General features: G+C 31.3%; 1 protein-coding gene across 2 annotated transcripts; it reads right to left on the minus strand.

Moving 5' to 3' along the window:
* Positions 1-4830: 4830 nt before the first annotated feature.
* Positions 4831-16491, minus strand: LOC108746928 (protein yellow-like). 2 transcript variants are annotated; one of them, XM_018484047.1, is made up of 6 exons: positions 16435-16491; positions 8045-8331; positions 7019-7431; positions 6512-6689; positions 5831-6042; positions 4831-5187 (listed from the first exon to the last, which is right to left on the minus strand). In XM_018484047.1, exons 2-6 carry the CDS (start codon positions 8325-8327, stop codon positions 4843-4845), a joined length of 1431 nt encoding a protein of 476 aa, XP_018339549.1. In that variant the 5' UTR covers positions 8328-8331; positions 16435-16491; the 3' UTR covers positions 4831-4842. The 2 variants fall into 2 exon arrangements, with proteins under 2 accessions (XP_018339549.1, XP_018339548.1); XM_018484046.1 differs by lacking the exon at positions 16435-16491 and adding an exon at positions 12676-13028.
* Positions 16492-22393: the final 5902 nt, after the last annotated feature.

Here is a 22393-nt window from a genome sequence, read left to right on the forward strand (position 1 = left end):
GAGTTGCCTCAAGCCGGCCACGTTCAAGTAAAGTATGTTTAAATATAAATTGTATGAATATGTGTGGTATTATAACTGTGCAGTTTTGGCATCTATTCCGTTTTAAATTTAAATTTGCATGATCAGGTTGCATAAGCATACTTGATAAATTTACTTAAAGGTGTGGCCGAAAAACTGCAACTTTAATACTTGAGATTACAGAGTAATCTCTGATAAGGCAGTCATATCAGATTGGTCTACACCAAGGACTGCCTTCACTTTTATAATCCTAACGATAAAAAAATAAACGGCGAATATATGCATAACAGATCGCTTTATAAATAAGGTATCGAAAATTGCGAACTTTGAAAAAATGTTCTTATGGTTTCATATTAATGAGCGCGTTTAAGTCGACAACCGACTAGTCTAGAGCAAATGAACATGATTGATTGTTAGTTGTAGATCCAACCAACCAATCAATCGCTCGGCGAGCAGGCTAGCAATTTTGTTCGTTTGGAACGCGTTTAATATCGATTACTCGTTCTCTTTATATCTATTATTTCTCTAGTTATTTTTTAATTGCAATAATAGACATGACGCTTGAGTGGATTTGCCCCAGAGTGCTTAATAATGTATTCTCCCCCCCTCTCTTTCTCCCTCCCTCCTTCCCTCCTTCCCTCCCTTCCTCCCTCCCTCTCTCCCTCTCTCTCTGCATTATTTTTATTTTGCAAAAAAATAAACATGAGTAATATATAAAATAGAAGAGTAAAAGTAATGTAAAATAGAAAATATGTCTAGAATAAAAAAAAGCACGTTCAAGAAAATTATACAGAATAATATTTTTTTACATAATTTATTTTCAACTTACCTGCTTATATGATAAAAATAAATAAAAGTCTAAGGTCAAGATAATTATGTAATTTTTTCTGAAGCCTTATAAAATCTTGTTATGTGATGTATTTTTAGCCGTAATGTATTCTTGTTTTGCATGCAGCAAATGATTTAAAAAAAAAAAGAGTAAATAATATTAATATCATTGGAATATTTGCAAGAACATTTTTAAATAATCGATTTCTTCTGTGCTTATATCATATAGATATTTTTATATTGATAAATGTACAGCGACGTTTTTTGTGGTTAATGTATAATTCAGTGTATACATTAACATTTCGTGTAAAAGCAAAGCACTTTTAATTTATTCGCTAATACTTGTTGTCGTAATATTACATGATAATGGCAAAAACATCTGCTAAATAAAATTTTGCTTGCGTGTTGCCATAATTTTAAAAATGATGCCAAATTAACATTTATACTTTTGATGATAAGCAAAATTGCTTCACCTTTGGCAAAATATTGTCATAATCAAATACTTTTACCACAATTGTTACCGTAAAGTTACTATAAAGTTAGTCTACTACAGTTTGCATGTTTCTTTGCTTGCAATATATACTCGTACTGCATCAAATGAGAATTCACCTTGTTACAAATTGCTTGCAACATTTTTAAGCAAATTTTCAGCGAAATGCCGGCAAAATGTTATCTGGGAAATGACGCAATTAATATATATTGTACAGATTGACATGTTGTGTTATTTATACATAGGGTATAAAAAAAAAGAGATTAAATTAATATATCTATTAAACATTATTATTTCTCTTTTTTTATTTTCAGTCAATTTATGATGTGATATCCAGCTTCAGTTCATGATTACGTTGCAAGTCTGATAAATGAAATCAGCTTATAGAAGCTGAAAAACATATTTGTTTTGCATATGAATATTAAGCAACAAGATTCAATTTGAAAAATATGATTTTTTTTTTATTTAATTTATTCTTATCGATAAATTTCACTTAATTGTCAGTTAATTTGCTAACGAAATTCTCATAGATTATTACATCATTTCTTATTACATAATTTTTGATCTCACTTATTTATTGGTCTTACACAATTTTGTAATATTATAGATAAATAATAATAATTTAGAAATGGGATAACAACTGACGTTTATTTTAATTTAAGAATAAGTTTTGCGATTACTTATTTATTCTTTATAATTCTTTAATAAAGTGTTTTCAGATACGGTTTCATTAACCAATTATATATATGTACAACGAGTGTCCCGTAAGTTTTTGCCAACTGATTTTGTATAGATAGGGCGAACTAAACTGAATCAAAAAGCTCTCTACCATTTTGCAATTTTTACAATGAACAAGTTAACGAAATATTAATTACTAAAAATCGCTGAACATTGGTTCTATATTAGAATATTTACCATTTTCATATATGGTCTCGGCACGAGATGGACTTGCTTCTCGTAAGAAGGAAAACGTCCTGTAAGAATTAGTGTATGTAAATCAAATAGGCAAATCTCTTAGAGATTCTCAAGTGCTTTCTGAATCTCTGAATATTTTTTTGACTATTTTATAACTTTCTCATATGTATTTTGGAATGTGAAGCTAATCAATAATATTTTAGCAATAAAACTGTATTAATTGTTTCCGGTTTACATTAGTATATATAAATATATATAATTATGTATAATTATATATAACCATTTATATATATGTACGTAAAATTTCTTATAAGAAACCAGGTCGATTTAAATGAAAATGACAGATTTTACTCGGTTTTTATTGCCAAAATCTGCTATCAAGTTATATCAGTAGGTTCTGTTTGATTTCTACTGCCAGTTTGTTTACATGGAATGTAATAGATACTGTCGGCAGAACAGAAGCAGAATGTGAAATTATTGTGGTGCTAACATCTTTTGATAAAATCTGTTACTAGTCAGTTGATATTCTAATACAATATTTCGCTATCTGGGATATTATGTAATTTTAATTATATCACCGATTTGATCTTGGCATACTTTATTGGAGGGACATTCTAAGGATAAAGACGTCTTTTGGAAGTGTGTGTTCTGGAGTATACTGATTTTGCAAAACTTTCTCTTGCAAAAATATAATCAAATAAATAGTTTGATATTAATTTTTAATATACTAATATTGATAAATAAATTTGTAATTAAAATTTTATTTAAGCAAAGATATTTTACATAATCCATACAATTAATAAAAAATAATAAATAAATAAAAAATAATTTCGCATAATTATTGTTAACAAGAAAGAAGGAGACTTTTAATAATATTTAATTAACAATGATTTAATTATGTTTAATTACAGATTGTTTTACACAATGAAATAATTTAATATTCTAACGTATATCAAATATGATAATTACGTAACAATCAAATATTATATAATATTATGACAATTTAATACTATAATATATATTCACGATGTGAAAAAGATAATTCTGTATAATTGAATAATATTTAATTTTTAATAAAATCATCATTTGCACAGTATTATCTGCAGAAGATACGAGTCTTCTTATAAAATTGTTTTCTACTGCTAAAATTGTGAGACTGTCAATTAACAATGAGCACTACGGAAGATGATGTGCATCGTGACTCGCTCTTGCACAATTTATATTCAAGTATGAAGTACCGCATATACAGATGCAGCAGGTCGACGACCATGCGTACTGCATGCGCCAGGTGCGTAAATATGCGTACGATGACTTTGCGCTACTTATCTCGATCATCATGCTCGGCACATCATCAGCCAATCTTCCACGGAAAAAATTCTCAAGACTCTCACAGATGTCGTTGCGCAGCAGGGATTTATCTTTGTGTCGTACTTTGTGCGGTAAAATTTTATGATTTTAACGCGTTTCTCTGATAATCGTTAGAAAAATCGTTCCAAGTTGTGCAATATGAATTCTTGTCGTCATCCGAGATGCACGTGATGAACTGTGCAGAGATCTTGCACAAAAATCAGAATAAACATAGTATAGTATATGATAAAGTGGTATAAATAAATCATGTGATAAAATAAAATATACAAAGATATTATAATTTTTAAAATTAGTATAAAAGAGAATTCAATGATGGAAAGAATAAAATATATCATGATGTTTTACAAATTTTTAGTAATAAAAATTTGACGAAGTGTGACATGTAGATGGTAGATGTAAAATTAGAAATTATTCTGTATTTTGTTAAAAATGAGAAAATAAAAAATCGTTGCTTTTAATTGAAAATACTTTTTTTTTCATATATATATTCTATTACATTTGACATGTAAACATGGCAATTTTAGCTTGAGATAATAATAATATATTCCATAAAAAAAAAAAGAAATATTTTCTTGAGATATAAACAAACGAAGAAACGAATAAAAAGCGCTTATTCTGTGCACATGAAGATGTGCAATCCAATTTCGCAATTATTATCGGTTGGTTATTTATTAAATCACTACCTAAATAATTTGTACCAATTTTATCAGCGTATTTTTCTTTTTACTGTAATCCACACTCTTTTAAAAATACATATACATTTACAGTAGTAAAGTAAAAATATTATATACGATTATAATTACAATGATTACTAATATGCTATTTCTTAAACTTTTACAAAATGGGCTCGAGTAAAGCAATTATATGGGATAATAAATAAATTTCCAACAATAGAATTATTAATAACTCTAATTTTATAACGCTCAAATAAATATTTATCATTTTTTTCATATTTTTATATATAACAAAAAATAATTCTATATTATCAATAAAATTTCGTTCCATCAATACTTTACTTCATTGAAGATTATTCTAAATTACAGAAATCATTTTAACAAGTAAATAATGTTAATATAAAAAAATGAATACTCCATATTTTTCTTTTTCTCCCTTATCCATTCTCCCTTTCTACTTCTATCTACATTTTCTTTTAATTTTATTCGTATCTTATCTTTAATTCTACTATTTTTATTTTTTAATCCAAATTTTTGAATAGCTGTTCCTCAAATGAGAGCTTTACTAAGGCATGTTAACAACAACACTGTCGCGATATCTATCTTCATGAAACTAGCAAAATTCCCGATTCTGGGCGTCAAGCTCATCGCGTGATCGTTGTGATCAATACGATTGATGTGATCCATATGATCCATGTGATTCATGTGATCCATGTCATCTCTGTGATTGTATATCGTCGTCGTGGTGTATGTTGAATCGCAAACCGTGCCCATAATGAGTTGCTCGGTTGATCCCATAAGTATCCTAAAGTTATAATCACGTAGGTCCAATTGCGAGTACATGAAGATGGGCAATCTGTCGGAGAGAATCCACAAGTTGCCATTCCGATCGATCTATCGAAGTAAAAGAAAGATTATGACACAACAATAATAATATACATAATATGATAATAAATAATTTTTCCCTCTTCAGTTGTTTGTAAATTACCTTATGTATATCTGAAAAACTTCTATCTATATAATTAGTATTACTTTATAACTAATAAATTTGTAGAAGTAGTTATGTTGCATAAATATCTACTGAGTTATTTCTCTCAATAAAATAAAATAGTACAACTTCTTCTTACCGCCTTTAATACAATAAAGAAAAAATAGAAAAAAAATCATACATCAAAGATATTTTATTCGTAATTTTACAAGTAATGAAGAACATATACGAGGAGCGTGAGAATTGTACTTTGCTGAATTATTGTTGAAATAACTAATTACATTTTTCAAAAATAAAATGGGCAATTATTTCCAGTTATAATTATAAGTTATATTTTTCTGTTTTCTTTTTAAAACTATCGGAATTACTTCATGTTAATCGAAAATTAAAATTTTCCTACCGTTGATTTAGCACCTCATAATATGTGATGTGATGAAACAGAATTTATTGAAGCTTGTGATATGTAAAAGTAATTTTAATTGCTGCAATACTAATAAATTATTGCTGTGTGGTAATTAAGTAATTAGGTTTCGATAGATTCATGATTACCTTAAGATCGTTGGGGAAAACCATGGTGATGTTATCCTGATAAACGTAACCTTGTTGCTGTATGGAAAATTTATTTTGCGGTCTCCAACAGGCGACAGTGTTTAGATTCGTCAGCGCGTAAAAAAGAACTCCGGTCTTCGGATCTAGGAAGCTGACGCTACTCTGGCCGTTAGGTCCGCGCGAACCCAGCGTTTGAAATTCGTGAGACGTTTCTAGGACAAATACATGAAATGATCTTAACATTTCTACAAACACCTCACATAAAATGTTAAAAAACATTTGTCCTTTGGAAGACGTGTGAAATTCTAAACTATACGTTCCTTTTTTTTGAAGCAAATTCTTTGAAGTTCTTTAAATTGACTTGCTCTTTGTTAAAAGATTGACATGATTCTCGAATAATGAGCAATTAATGATCTCTTTTTAGTAATTTATTTAAATAATGAAGTTAATTTCAAAGTTGCTTATAATAATTAATTAAATTCCAGCGGATTGTTGCTTGTTTTTTCAATATTTTTATATGTAATATAAGGATATGATGGGCAATTTCTAAAATTCTTTATATAAACCATGCGAAAGATCAATGCACGTGAAATAAAGTAAGGATTTGTTCGGCAATCGAATGATTAGTGGTTTATTATGCCTCTTTCATAAGCACATGATATATATTTTTTTTAAACGTACCCGCAGCACTGGCACGTTGAGCATCGCGTAATAACCTTGTACTAACAGAGAATTCCATGCCACTGGAGAGTGGATGGTAGTACATGGTGCTGTAGCCGTCACCAGTCGGTGCGAGAGCCATCCCAAACAGGCCATCATTCCATTGAAATGATATTCCTGACACTTTGAATTCTCCGCCCTGAGAAAGACAGCACGAGCTGTGAAATTTCGCTCAAACGATTTAGCGTTTATTACGACATATTAAAAATTTTACCTTATTGTATATCAAAAAATACTTCTTAATTAATCAATTATATATAAAACTGATAAATTTATTGCTATTAGTATAAAGATAGAGAGTTTGAAGATTATTAAAATGACTAGTTACTATAAAATGTGGTGTAACTTTGGATTTCAAACTCTGGCTCAAATTTTGATAATACCCAGACAGCATGTCAAAATCGAGACATATCGAAGGAAAATATAATCAAAAGATGAACACGTATATTCTAAATCACACCGGATTACCATCGGATCCGGGTGGAAAGAGTGGTGCTTGACAAGCCAAGATTTGCGGAGGCTCCAGGAGTAGACAACGAGACCCGGGCCGCCGAGGTCGCCCAGATAACCGTACGAGTCCTCACATGAGTAATCCTCAACAGCGATGTTGGCGAATAGGGAATCAGTGGTCCTTTGGTCGGACGGTATCACGTATTTGCGCAGCACGCGATCAGTCATCAGGTCGTAGACGATCAACGCCGGCGGCGCCTGCTGCTCAGGGCTACCCAGGATGTCCGTCAGTCCTGTGTCCAGAACCCAAAGCCGGTTGCAACGATCGGCGCGCACGCGAAACGTCGAAACGATCTCTGGTACGCCGGCGGCGCCATACTGATGGGCCTCCCAGGAGGGATACGGAATCAGAGGTGGTGAATTGTTCGTACCTGAAAGCCAAGCTCTGATACCGACGACGCCAATCCCAGAGGAAAAGAGAGACTCATTGATAAAGTTCTGTTTGTTTTTCTACTCGATTGAAATAGTCCTCCTTAAAATTCTCGCAAGATTATTTTCAGTAATTTATCAGTAGTTGTAGTACGAGAAAATAATTTAACCTTGCTGGTCTGACCTGATCTATTTGATCCAAAATATAATTTATTTTCTTACTAATATTTTATTTTCTACCAAGGAAAAACTTTTTTCTCTGGTATTTGATAACAGATTTTTTTTCTATGAAAATGTTTTATTCTTTATTCTTTAGAGTTTTTTTTAATCGTATTGATCCAAATAATATAATTGTATAGTAAATTTGAAATATAGACTTAACAAACATCAGAAAACTGAAAAGAAGTAATAAGGAATGTTTAAATCTGTTTGTATGGAAAGAATATTATTGATGTAAATATAATTAAAATATATAATTGAAATTGCTGATGAATATCTCTCAAATATTTGTCTACATTATAAAATTGTAAATGTCTTGTCAGACGAACAATTATTATGCTACTTCTCGAGCTTTTTCCAAATAAGTAATTGTAATTTTTAGAACAAGATAATTACCGTTAAGTTTAATATAATTGAGACTTGCGGCAACCCCTTGTCTCCATCTAGGCACTGTGATGAACAGCCGATCGCCGGCCACCTCCAAACCTAAGGGCAGATTGTCCTCCTGCTTGTAATCTGGGAAGAGCCTCTTAATATCATTGCTCGGCCATTCATAATCGATTTGCTTCCATTGGTAGGCTATTCGCAGCTTATCGCTAATGGCGATTGCACTATCCAGCAAGACGACCAGAAGCGCGATTGTGACGACGATCGACGACGCCCGGCACCGCATTGTCATTATTCTGATAAGAATATTATAAGCGATTTACCTCGCTATTTTTTCTTAAGAAATTAATATTTTCAGTTTGTTTAAAGTTTCTTTAATTAAAATTAAATCTGACAAAATTAAATCTTTTAAGATTAAGTAAAATAATATTTTTAAGTTAAGTTTATAAAGATATGAATACTATTTAACGAATTTAATATTAATTTAGGGTTAGGCTCGTGAGTTTTTAAGAATTTGTACATTGCTGCGTTGTTATTACTTAATATTTATATTTAATTATTATTTTTGTTGTAAAGGTGTAGATAAAATTGATTTAAAAATAAGGATCAAATGTATGAAGGAGATAAAGTGCGATTTGCATTCCGGTTTCTCCTTGAAAGCCGCCGGCCTTCGCGGTACATAGCTACTGAGACTCGTTAATTAATACACATGCATGACTAATTGTTAAGTCGCGGAAATGAGGTCTTTCTATCAACGCCCTCGCGTGAAAGATACCGCAAGGCGACGATAAATGATAGATGATGAATACTCAATAATGGCGAATGCAAATGTAATGTCTCTTCTTGATCGTTTTTGACACAAAACAAATGTTTAAGATATGAATAAGTTTGCTAAGAAATTTAAATAATTTTAATGTATTTTAATAATATGTAATATAAAAGTTAAGACATTTTCTGATTCATCTATCAGATGTACTAAAAATAAAATATTATTTTGTTTAAAAAAAAAATATATATATATGTGTGTATTTTGTCATTTTATATTTATTATATTTGAATTTTGTATGTCACAATAAAATATTTTTGTTTATTTAATTTATTAATCACAAGTTAATTATTTGTTCAATTTATTTATTTAAAATTTAACTTTCAAATTTATATAATTATAATTTTAAAACTTAAATTTTGACTTATATTTTGTGTTCTATTATTTATATAAGTTTTTAACAAACAACAATATTTGATTTTTATGCAGAAATATCTTACTTTATTCTAAGAAGAAGAATCGGTTATCCATGTGCGTTTAATAAATATCTCGACTCTTTTATGATTTTAATGATGTAACGGATTATATCAAACAATAATGGTACTCAAGTTAGTATTTAGAACTGGGAGGTACTTAAGTTTGAAAGTAAATGATAAATGTTGTCGTATACGAAGAAGCATATTATGCATGAAGCATCGTTAAAAAATTTTTTTATAAATTTTAGAGAGACTTTAAATCTTTAAGATTGTTTTTCCTCAAAATCTTTCATTAGATTTTTCAATATTATAAGATATCAGTAAACTTCAGATTTCAATTATAAAAGAAATCGAAAGTAAAGTATACTGAAGTAAATTCAGAATCAAATTTTTCCATAAAATATTAATGATTGTTTTTCAATTATTTACATATTATTATATAATTAATTGCGATAATTAATTTTATAAATGTTAAATAATAAATAAATCTAATACTAAATAATTAATCAGTCTATTTTGCCTGATTATTCTAAAAATTTCGTTTAAGATATAAATTTAAATTTTTAATTAAAAAATTGTTTGTGCCTCAATCATTTAATTAAAGGAAAACTTAACCTTATTTTTAAAAAATATGTAATAATTAGAAAAAACGTACGTATAATCTTGGATTTTATATATATACACAATATATTATAATCTCTGCGTAAAATCCTTTGAAAACTCATTAGCAATATCTCTTTTGTGATCTTATACGAAAAAGAAAAAAATGCAAGAATAATTAATCTAAGAGTACAGTATTAACATGCTATTTACATTCGAAGAATTAAGAATTCGCTACTATCGTATATTTATATTTGCCATCATCGAGTGATTGCTGAAGAATTGTTGAAGGTCATTGCTGATTCAGTAGCGGATTTCTCATAGAACGTCATTTGTAATTTAAAATAACGTTACATATTGTGATTTGTTCAAGTATATTATGATTCAACATCATTGAAGAGTTTACGTGATTACTAGAAGCTAAAATTAAAAACCAAGATCAAACATAAAGATTGCTATTTATAACTAAAATTAAAATTAAGAATTGTAATTAACAATAAAAAGAAGAAATAGTTTAATTATTAAAATCAAAATTTACATGACTGATATCCTAAATGTTATCCTAAATGTTTATTACGTAAACGTAATTAAACGTGAATTAATAAAAATTTACAAATCGAAATAATGCTATTTGAACTATTTATTTGCTTTTAAACGTTTAATTATAATTATAATCTAAAAAAAACTATTTATCTGCTCTTAAATTGTTTAATCTAATGATAAATTTACATACAAAAGAAGTATTCATGAAATAAGTGTTCATAAAAAATATACTTGCGCGACAAAATGGTAGATTTTAATCATGACAATGTTATCCGTGTCCCATGAAAATCCATCCTTTCTCTCCGAGAGGAGAACAATTTCATTTTAGTGGAACACGGCTGAATTCACCGCGACAGATTTTCTATGTTTAACAAGCGAGTGTAACACGGTTAACGGAAAAATAGAAAGCAATCGATTTTTCGACCGCTTTACATTCGACTCGCTGAATGATACAGCAACCGCGCTCTCATGCTTGATATATGTATGTTATTTCATACCCAGAGAGTTACCTACATACGCAACGTTGTACGCAATAACACTATATAATTTACACAGGTATTATATCTCCACGTTCCATCTAAATTCATTCAACTATTTATTCAATCGGATATATTTCCTAATACTAAATGTATCTGATCAATAATATATTATATATAAAAAATTCTCGCGTCATTAAACCTTATTTCTTTTATATAATATCGCTATAGTTGCATATAGACCCGTGTTTATATTTAAACATTATTACAATATATAAGTTTTAATAAATATTTAATTATTATAAATTATTATAAAATAAATATTCAATAATTTACGTAATTATTTAATATTTATCGTTTTTTTTATAAAAAAGTAAGCTCGTGTAAATGCAAACGCAATAAATTAAAATGTCAAGGCTTCTTTTAAAAAACGCAGTTAGCTAATAAAATTTGTCTTTTATTACATAAAAGTCAAATCGTGTAACGCTATAAATCTCAACTTTCAAACGTTTCGACTTACAAAGTCTTCATCAGTGATAATAAAGAAAACATATTTATGTAATCTCATCCAATGTCAACAAACTAACATGATACATAATAAAAATTATCGCTCTAAGCTAATCTTATTTAGTTATTCCTGCGTTAAAATATTTATATTATATGGAGATTTATCGTTTATTTTGCTGCACTGCTAATAATAAATTAAACACCTTCAACGTTACTCTCTCTCCCTCTCCCTATCAATTGATATTAATTCAATTACTGTTACAATCATTCGCGCTATGCAAGGATTTTTTAAGACAATCGCGGTTTTCTCGATTATCGCAAACTACCGCAGTAGAAAAAAAACGCACGTATCGAAATGCGGTTTTGCGCTTGAATTTCGCTTCAAATTACACGCGAGATTTCTGCCTCGAATAGAAAGTACGACGACGAACTAATGGCATAGCCTTGTAGGGCAAAGTATTTGCGACGAAACAGTTTTCTGTCAAGTCACACGAGTTGCCACGGAGGAATTGTGTGTGTGTGTGTGTGTGTGTGTGTGTGCTGGGTCTTACATTTTACTTTTACTCGGCAAGTACTTTCGCGCAATTTTTGACGACCATCATGCAGAACTGCATTCTGCCCCCGCAACCATTCTATTGCTCTAATTAAATATACCATGCTAATCAAACTTGTTTAATTCCTCGAAATAAACAGAGCCAATCGGCACGACAGTTCGAAATTAATGAACGCAAGAACGGCGAATTTCTAAAGTCAATCAAATAATTAGGGGGAGTTTAATCACTTTTAAATAAATGATTAAAACATTTGAAAAAATAGTAAATAGTAGAGTTACAATGAAAAGTAAAGATATTTTCAAAATTTTTCATTAACGCGACAAAATCTATAAATAAAATTAAAAATTATACAATTATTATTATTAAATTGTAAAGATTAATTCAATGTATGTAAGTTTTGATATACATAATTATTGATTTTATGTAACAGTGTTACATAAAATTATATATTTTTAATTTGTTTCTTAGATAATTTTTGACCATGTCATACTTAAACTCTTAGACACCCTGTTTTAAACTCATTTTATACACTCTTCTGATATCTTTAGCAAATCTTTTGTGTAGTTTCACACGTACTTGAGCCACTTTATATTTTAGACATTTTTAAAAATTTCTCGTAATTTTATATTATATAATACTTTAGAAGAAATTTTCACATAACACAAAAAAAAAAGCGTAAAAAAGGAGAAATTATTAATAAAGATTAATTATTATTTACACTTAATCCGTTCGATCCTAGGTGAGCACTACACTTCGATCGCTTCTCCGTGAGAGAGAACCGGAGAGCCGCGACAGGTCGAACCACGCGCACCGGTTAAGCGCGACAAACTGTGAATTCGACGGCGTGGCGGTACGAATCTAGCCGGTGCCGCGCTCGATTTTCCCGAGGTATTAGTCGTACGGTACCGTTGGAGATCCGGTCGGCAAACTTGTCGGCCACGTCGTTCCGCTACAAAGAACGTGCGGGAAGAGAAGAGGGAAGCGCCGAGTCTATCAATCGAGTTAATGAACGAGGACAAGGAGTGATTGTGAAGAAATCTGATCGATAATGCAATTCGCAGATGACGTAATTGTCAATTGACGCGAAGGACTCCTTGAGGTATCTTAGGGTCGACACCTCTGGAAATTTCATTGATCCAGTTAACGCGCGAGGATAGCAAGTGAGAACGATCGCAAAAAAGTTCTGTAGAAGAATGATAAGATGTATATGTAATATGGAACTATCTTCGTTTACCTAAGGCATATTATCCTCTTCGGTTTTTGAAAAGAAAAATTCATCAAAAAGTGACGTGAATGATCTCTTTTTTTTTTCAAAGATTAAAACATTTTTCTTAAATATTTTTTTCGTCGTTAAAATTAAGACGCCACCAAACGATATGATCAACGTATGTCAACCGAAACACAAATATCACACACATACATAACATATATAATCCATATTGAATAGATCAATATTTAGCGAATGCGTGCCAAATTGGCGTATATGGTATATTGACTATATCGCCGGAGATATGTTTAAGAATTTTTCAAATGCGCTTACATCAGGAAAACGATAAATGCTTCTGTAAACAATACTAGTTATATTAAGAATATTCCATTTGTTAAAATTATATATATATAATTGATGATATAAAAAAGATACAAACAACAAAATATATTACGCATTTCAAATAAATAACAAAAAATATTGTAGGGATAACGAAGCATTCTTCATAAATTACACGCAACTAATTATAATAAATTTATAATTTTTTTTTCTGATAAAAAATTAGCAATTTTTATATTGACTTTAAGTTAGTAAAATAATAAATTAGCAATTTTTAGATTGACCTTAAGTTAGTTATTAAATAATACATACACCTCTATAAATCATATGAGACATATTGATGGTATATTTATTACAGTTACGTCGAAGTAGATGAATCATGATGTGAATTTAGAAATGACGTATATACAGGGCATAACGTATATACTACCGTCTAATTTTTCAACGATGAATAATTATTTCGACAAAAACTTAAAAAATAACGAACAATCTTCCGTAGATTATATGCAACTGTTATTATCTATAATTACATTATTGCAAACTAATTATTGTATAATTATAATAAATTAATCTCAACCAAAACCAATCGCTATTATACTTTCTCTTCCTTCAGTTACTACCGCTACGGTTTATTTGCTATTCAATAAAAGACAAAATTGTCAGTAAATGCTGAGTGAATAAAACGGTATATAATAAACAAAAAATAAGACGCAAGACAGACTGGAGAACGCGCGAACGCGATTCAGGAAATTCTCCTGTTGCAAATCACAATGCCCGTCATCTTCTCATCCGGGTGAGCGAGTCCACAGACGATTATCCAAGAGCACAATGAAGAAAACATCGTCATCGTGAGATTAGCGCGTTATTTGCATCTCGATGTAAAGCGCACGAGAACGGACGGGGAACGAGGATCTGTCTTGTGGCTTGCCTGAGCATTTTTCTAGCCTTTTCAACATCGCGCAATATCTCTCCAGCTCTTGCTACTCTCGCGGGAGTGTGTTACGCGTTTTCGAGGTCGATTGGCGGTGTATTACACCTGGCTTTCACTTTCGTGATTGTCAGTGCTGTACAACCGTCCTCTCTCGTATATGAAATCCTTAAACCCGCATTGTGACAGAAAATAAGACCAATTTGAAATTCAAGACAAAAGTGTTTAAACTAATAGTGTCAGTTTCAATAGCGAGTTTATTGCTTGTCCTTGGTTGATTCTTGTTCGTGATGATTGCATCTCGCGAGTGTCCGCACTGTATATGACCCAATTAACTTGTTTCTGAATAGTTTAGCTCTTAGATAAGTTTATCCGTGAGTCCCAAATAAATTTCTAGTTCAAATATATCCCTGAATCATAAAAAAAAAATGTATTTAAAATAAAAATTACTTGCTTATTGATTATCTCGTTATATTATATTCATTACATTAATCTAGAAACTTTTTTTATAATTAGCGATATCGATCGGATGACCTCTGTACTAGAAAATTTTTACTTTTTTAATTTTATTCTTGCACGGGGCGCAAACAATGATTGCGGATTAAAACAACGCTCGGCACTGTCGATTAGCTCATCTTGCCGTTCACCAGTGATCGATCGGTTTATCTATTCACCTGAATTCATCCTCATTCGAAAATCATGCCTACTCTTTTTTTCGCCTCATTCTTTTCCCTGCCAATTTTGATATTATTATATTAATGATAAGTATTAAGAGCAATGAGATTAAAGACCTTGATTTCTTTAATTTTTAAAGTTTTATTTTTAATCAAAACATTTTCTAATTGTTCCTTTTTGTATCATTTAAGATACGTCGTAGAATATAATTCAATCGGTTTTAGTTTTTGATTAACCTGAGAGCTTTTAAAAGTTGAGCGTACTTAGTAACACTCGGGAAATGTGCCCGCATATTTATACGGCGCCTAATTGTCTTTTAAATGATTAAATAATCCTGATAAAAGCATACCGTAAACAAAACTCGTTTTAGACCGGCGACTGGTTTGCCTCAGGGTGATAAACATTAATCAAAATGTTCAATCACTGGAAAAGCAGTTCTTTCATCTCGTGGCAATCATACAATTAATGTTCTCAATATCGGCGTGTTGTTCAAATTGCTATAATTACGTGTTGTCTTTATCAAGATAACATTGTAAGGATAACATCACAAGCCTTATGAAACAAAGCAAAATAAAAATTGTGTCAAAAAAGAAATAATTAATCACATAATTAAAAAAAAAAGGAATGTTAAGAAATCTATAATAATAAGAAAATAAATTGTAAAAATAATTCTATAAAATTACATTGTAATATTTCTATAAATTAAATTGTATACATCGCGCGTGGAGACATTCACAATCAGAGAAAAATATAAAGCTGTATATGTACAACTATATGTAGTATGTATAACTATGTAAATTTGATAATACATATTAATTAATATATAAATTTGATAATATATATATATAATTAATGTCTATATATATATATAAAAAAAAAATTTTTTTTTGTCTGAGTGTAATAATCACTTACAACTAAAGAAGTAACGATAATAATTTTATATCGAAAGCGAAAATCGTCAAATCAGTTAGATTTTAAAAAGATAAATTCTGATATAATCCATGTAATATTTATCGATCTTTTCTAAAATTTTTGAAGTGAAACGTTGCTCTGAAAAGTGAAATCTCATTCTTAAATATTGAAAATTGAGCGACTCTTTTTCAAGAGTGGATGGAATTTCACTTCTTAAAGTGAGATTCTACTCGAAAGAATTTGAAGAGTAATCTTAGGAAAACCTGGAAAGAGCATGAACTCTCATGAAACATATCGTGATGATGAAGTTATAAGATTGACTATTTGTTATTTTATTTACACGTTTATAGTTTATCGATTACGATACGAGTAAACGATGACGAATGAATGAAAAATATAACTTTGCTGGTACTTACACTTCATTCACCGGTCGTGATACATTATGCGGTCGTGCTATCGCGAACGTCGACCTCAGCGATATTACGACAATACATAGGGCGTTCTGAAACCGGATGTTCTTTTAACCGCAGGAGAGGGGTCACCAATTACACCGTATACCCAACGACATGCGATCGAGCACTTTGTTTAATGGAACAAAGGAAAATTCGTCGGCCTAGATGCATTTACGCCAGCAGATCGATACACAGGTTTACCTGGCGAAGCACCTTATTGATTTGCAAAAGGTAGCATGGCATTTGACTTTCGAACTATGCCATCGGCATTCGCAGGAGTGTCCGCTACTCGCTCTCGCCTATGGCCGAACGTTGTATAATCTTGCCTGCAGCTAAACATCGTCGCATCATCAATAGTTTACTCGCAAACCATCTCGTAACGCTTCACCAACAATACACGTTATGTAAGACGCGATTTTTTTCAGACGGCTTTAATTATTAATTCTAACGGGGGAAAAAAATTATAAAATAATTTAACCGTTGTATCAATTCGTATCTGCAATCATCCGAGCGTTGGATACGTTCTTGTTTACATTCACTTTTCTGCGCGGATTTCTTTGTGATTATAATGCAGCTTGTAAGTTTTTTTTTACGCGGAGTAACATGAGATACATCGCCAATAAGATTTCTGCTAGTCAAACAGTGGAAATGAAAATCATCCCATAAATTTTCGCAATCGCAGAAATTAATTTTCCAACGAGAAAGAAGGGAAATGAACGCGAAAGCGATGAGAAATCACTGTCTCATAGAAAGTTACCACAGTGAACCACTTTCGCAGGAGAGATTATCTTCTCAAGTTATATCAAGTTATCAGAACGATCTTTTTCCCTGAGCTTCGTAAGAGTTCCGCGCGAACTACGCAAGTTTGATTTAATTACAGTTCGAGACGATAAATCCATTACTGTTGTTCGATCCAATTGAATTCTCATAATTACAAGTCTTATGCGACTTAATTCGATTCTCTTACTTGCAAATTGAATTTAATTAATAACGAATTTGATTCAGTTCTTCAATCACAAGCTAAATCCAATAAATATCAATCTTTTTATCGAATTAAATTTTTTATTGTAACTATAATTTTATTTGTTCAATTGAGTTTACTTAATACGAGATTTAATTCGATTAGATATCGCTTGTTATGCTAACATAATGAAACATTCTCTCATGGTCAAGGATCATGTAGCTGAAATAAAATAAACGAGCGCTGTCACGCTCGAAGTCACAGCCTGATTCCTCCTAATATTTTCACTTCGATCAATCTTTTTTTCTCAATCAATTTTTTTTTCCTCTCTTCCTGTCTATTTCCATCGATCGTCGATTTTCGCCGATCGTGATATGCCGCGACTTCGATCGCAAGATCGCTCGGTGTTCTTGTTCGTATGATTTTATTAATCAGTCTGAATAGATACACACACTCGTGTCACTTCGCTACTTTTTTTTCTCTTATCCCTCTTTCTTTCCTCGATCATTATTGTCCGTTCTACTCGTAACGCAGTCGGCTGAAAACAACAAGGTTGTAGAAGGATAGAAAGCTACGTCTAGAACGCCCGCGATCGGTCCACGCTTCGGAAATAAAGCGACGAACAGGGACGAGACTTTCGTCTTTCCTTGATCCGCAAAATCACCCTCCTCTCACTAACGATCGCAGCGTCCGCGAAAAGTCGGCCTTGCTTTCTCGGGAAACGTTTGTTTTTTTTTTCCACCACGTCCAAGTTAAAGTGGCCGTTGAAATTGCCTGTAAATCGGCTCTCTAATACGTCGTTATTAAGCGAAGCTGGCCTAAACTGTTTAGAACATTAGGCGTCGTTAAATGCTTAAGTGAATAAGCGATAAAATATCTCGACGATGCATCGTTAAGCTATTTGCAACGGAAAATTACGTACATGATTCGGGCGAATCTCTTATTGACACGAAAAATAACCGAAACATTAGAAGAATGAATTTTCTAGAATTATATTTTCCAAAAAATTATTATGTTACTCGAATTATAAAAAGTCATTGAAAAGATAAACATTAATTCAAAAATATAACAAAAAGCCACATTAAAATGTAGAATATCGATTTTAACTAACTTTCCATTAATTATTTTACAAACTAAGGAAACAATTGTTTATTTGACTAAATTAGTTTAGTTGTCTTTATTTATTTCTTTCGTTGGAAAATAAAATGTATAATTTAAGTCAAATATATGTTTCACTTTAATATATATATTTTCCTTTAAAAAAAATAAAAATGAATTAAATCAATTTAACAAACAAACAAAAAAATATCCGGGTGAAATTATATAACATACTGATGACCGATTTTTATTTTATTAATTTTTTAATTTTACTATAAAATAAAATCACTGTCATCACAATATTCTGGGATCAACGAGGAAGAGAGACGTCGGAGCAATCCCGAAGAGAGTGCGTTTTATTCCCGAATGGACCGACCCGCGGGATAATAGTATTAGGATGACAAAGAGCGACCGTGTTACCGGTTCGTCGAGCAAAAGCGATCCCCACGAGAGCGAATATCGTGCATCCGCTGTCACCAAGTGTAAAGACATTATTAGCGTAAAGGGGAACATAAGGATATTAAAAAGAGAATGAGGGAGATAAGGTTCTTGCGCACGAGCGCAAGGGACACAGGACGATATCGGTATACACATATAATATATATATATATATATATATAGAGAGAGATAGAGAACCAGCTAAGCATTCTACGATACGATCGAACTGTCGAAGACGAGAGCCGCCAAATTTTTATTCGACAAAAATTCGCTCTCGCAAACTTTGCCGTCAACTAAAAAGAAAAAAAAAAAGAAAAGAAAAAGATTCCGAGTGCAGGCAATTTTGAAAACACTCGCAATTATTCGACGGAGCAGCCGGGTTGCAATTATACATTGTTAATCCTTTCGACACTTTGAAGATAATGCGGTAAATAAAATAATAATAAGAATAAAAAGTTTCAAAATTATTTGGAAATTAACTGATAATCTTTCGAGTAACGAGATAATAATAATAATAAAACAGAAATGCTATAATTAATAATTGCCACATCACTGGCCCAGAATAATCTTTTTAACCATCGAATAGGATGTTTAATATCTTTTCTTTCAAATAAATTTTATTAAATTTTCACTTTATTTTGAAAAAAAATCTCTTTTTTGAGAAAGTAAAATAAAATAAAACTAAATATAAAAAAAAACTCGAATTAGAAAAATGAGAAACCAAATAAAAAAATGTTTTTTATAAAATGAATTTCTTCGTTACGTATAATATATATATAATAAAATATCTATTCTATTCAGAATTTATATAAACTAATTTTATATGGAGATTTAAATCCGAAAAAAACCCGGACTCCGCTGGAGTTAAAACTGCTTAGATAATATCTAAATAATTACCAATCGTAACAATAGTGTTAATTAAGGATGCGTGTCTTTCTACAGAAGCCAAGCGATCAGAAAGCATCTTGAAAGGATTAAAATTCGTCGATAAGAGATACGTGCTAATTGCATCGCTCTACACATCTGAACACAATTTTCTCTCGTTTCGACGTTCCGAACGATCGATCGGTTAATACGATTTACCAGTGGTTCATTAACCGATTATTACGATTAATATTGTTTCTCGGTCCAGCCACGCGTCCGCCGAGCCGAGAACCGTCACATCCTCCGATTTTATTTTTCCCTCTTCAATTCTGATGCATCTTAAGCAATTCAAAAAGTCAAATCGAGCTGCTGTCTGGAAGAGAATATGCAAGCAAAAACTTAATAAATAATACATTTGAAACATTTTGTTGCGCAAATATAAAATCATATATGGAGAAAAAAAAATACATTAATAAACAATATTATCACATTAAATAATAAAATAAATACTAAAATTAAATAAAATTTAAAAATATATAGAATGACTTTGAGTTATATTGAATCAAAACATTCTAAAATAATATAAAAATTGGTAAAAAATCAAAATTTATTTGGAGTTTTATTTTAAATTTTTGCTTTTTCAATTCTTCCAACCTCTTGCTTGAATTCCAAAACTGAAAATTGAAAATCAGAAGAGAGCTCGTTCGCTTTTCTTCTCGTCGATGTACGGTGCCGATCGGAGAAAATCGAGAGGCTGCGACTAGGTTGCTTCGACTCTAGAACGGTAGGTCCAAACAATCGCCTGCCTTGAGGCAAGGGACCGATTAGGTCCAACAGCGATGAGATTGCTGTGATTGGTTGAAACAATATGTGGCTGTCGCCCGCAATTCTGGGATACGGATCCAGCAATAATGTCACATAAAAATCACATTATTTTTCAATTCCCAAGTCAGACAAAAAGATGTAAAAGCGTATAATATTAATATATTAAGATATATAATTATAAAAATGTGACATGCATGAGATTCCGTCGATTTTGTCATGAAAGCAAAATCAATAGTCAAGGAATCTGACTGCGAGATCGACATATCCCAGGACAGCAGACTATGCCCAAAACTTTCGAGCTTTCCACACGTTTTCTTTATTTTATTCGGAACATGTCGATAATATGACACTCAATAAATAACAGAACTTCTACATCTCCAAATTCTGCTGTCAGATTGTCCTGCCGAATCGCCGGAGTGCGAGGCATTACGTGAACGCGCTTTTCTTTACAGAGATAGAAAAGAAAAAAACAAAGAAAAAAAGAAACGAAGACAATCTACGGGTTTAGCTTTGTGCGATTAAAGACTTCCCACATCTAATTACCCTTAAAAGAAAAAAATTACGAAAATATAAAAATTCATAATTTTATATAAATTTCTCTTTTTTATATTCAATAATTAGATGTATATTTATATTAATTATATAACTTTTATATAACCATATATACTAATTATAATTATGTATTATATAATTATAATTAATATACTATAAAATTATAAAATTATAATATAATTATATAACAATAATATATATTTCTATTAATTTTCCTATTTTCAAAGAAATCGCACAACCGAAACCCGGCTCGATTTCTAATGGATTGATTAGTCATTTAAAGGTAACTTTACGTAATATAACGGTGTGATATTACATAACTGATAGCTTTATGGAACTGATCGTCCACTTTCGTTTCTCATTTTTTTACTCTTTTGGAAAGCCTTGTCTCTCGAGTCCGATATTTCTAAACAGGCACTTGACAAAAAGAAATCGTTTGTCAATGGTCTTATAAATCTTAATAAATTTACTTGTATTCTTGAGCAGTCAACAATCCCTGGCCCTCGGAACGATCGCGAGCGAGGCGTTGTTATTTGCAAGAGAGTAAAGCGATAGTCTGTTCGCGGGGGAGATTCGGAAAGACAACCCCTGAAAAATAAAGGAATTATAATAACGATGCGTAGATCATGTTTTGGTACGTACACGTGTTGTACGGCGCGCTTTCAATGCTGTTTCATTTTCATTTCTATTTTTTTTCTGTATATTTTTTTTTTTGTCGAGGAGGCGTCGGTAGTAGTACCGGACGATGACGGTGGGCGAGAGTGGTGGTCGAAAGAACGAAAACCAGCAGCAGGGTGCCTACTGAAGACAACAATACAGGAAGTAATCTTCGGGTCTTCGTTACCGCGCCCACGTACGAACGATTACGGTGTAAACAATTTATCTTCCATTATCGTTCGCTTAAATCTCGGCCCGATCAGATCAATCTTTCGTTCGTATGGGACGATCAATCGATCGAACCTAGAAACGAAAGTTGACCGAAAAGTTAATTCAGTGTACAACAAACGAACACGTACATCGAATTTTGTTCTAATTAATAATTGATTTACTTTTTCCCCTTTCTCTAAAGAGGATCGACGACGAGCCAGAAAAATTAATAGGCATCGATAAAGCCGACCGATAAACTACACATCCAGTCGCTCTCATCGATGCGAGATCATTCTTGATCTCAGTTGGATTTTATTC

This window comes from Trachymyrmex septentrionalis, unplaced genomic scaffold (genome assembly GCF_001594115.1).
Source record: "Trachymyrmex septentrionalis isolate Tsep2-gDNA-1 unplaced genomic scaffold, Tsep1.0 scaffold19, whole genome shotgun sequence".
Taxonomy (NCBI): domain Eukaryota; kingdom Metazoa; phylum Arthropoda; class Insecta; order Hymenoptera; family Formicidae; genus Trachymyrmex; species Trachymyrmex septentrionalis.

Excerpts from the sequence above, each read along its gene's own strand:
- LOC108746928 (XM_018484047.1), bottom strand. The coding sequence starts at position 8,327 with ATGACAATGCGGTGCCGGGCGTCGTCGATCGTCGTCACAATCGCGCTT. Across the intron at positions 7,432-8,044 it reads CAATTATATTAAACTTAACG|GTACGAACAATTCACCACCT; the intron begins GTAATTATCTTG and ends CTTGGCTTTCAG. Across the intron at positions 6,690-7,018 it reads CTTTCCACCCGGATCCGATG|GGCGGAGAATTCAAAGTGTC; the intron begins GTAATCCGGTGT and ends TGTCTTTCTCAG.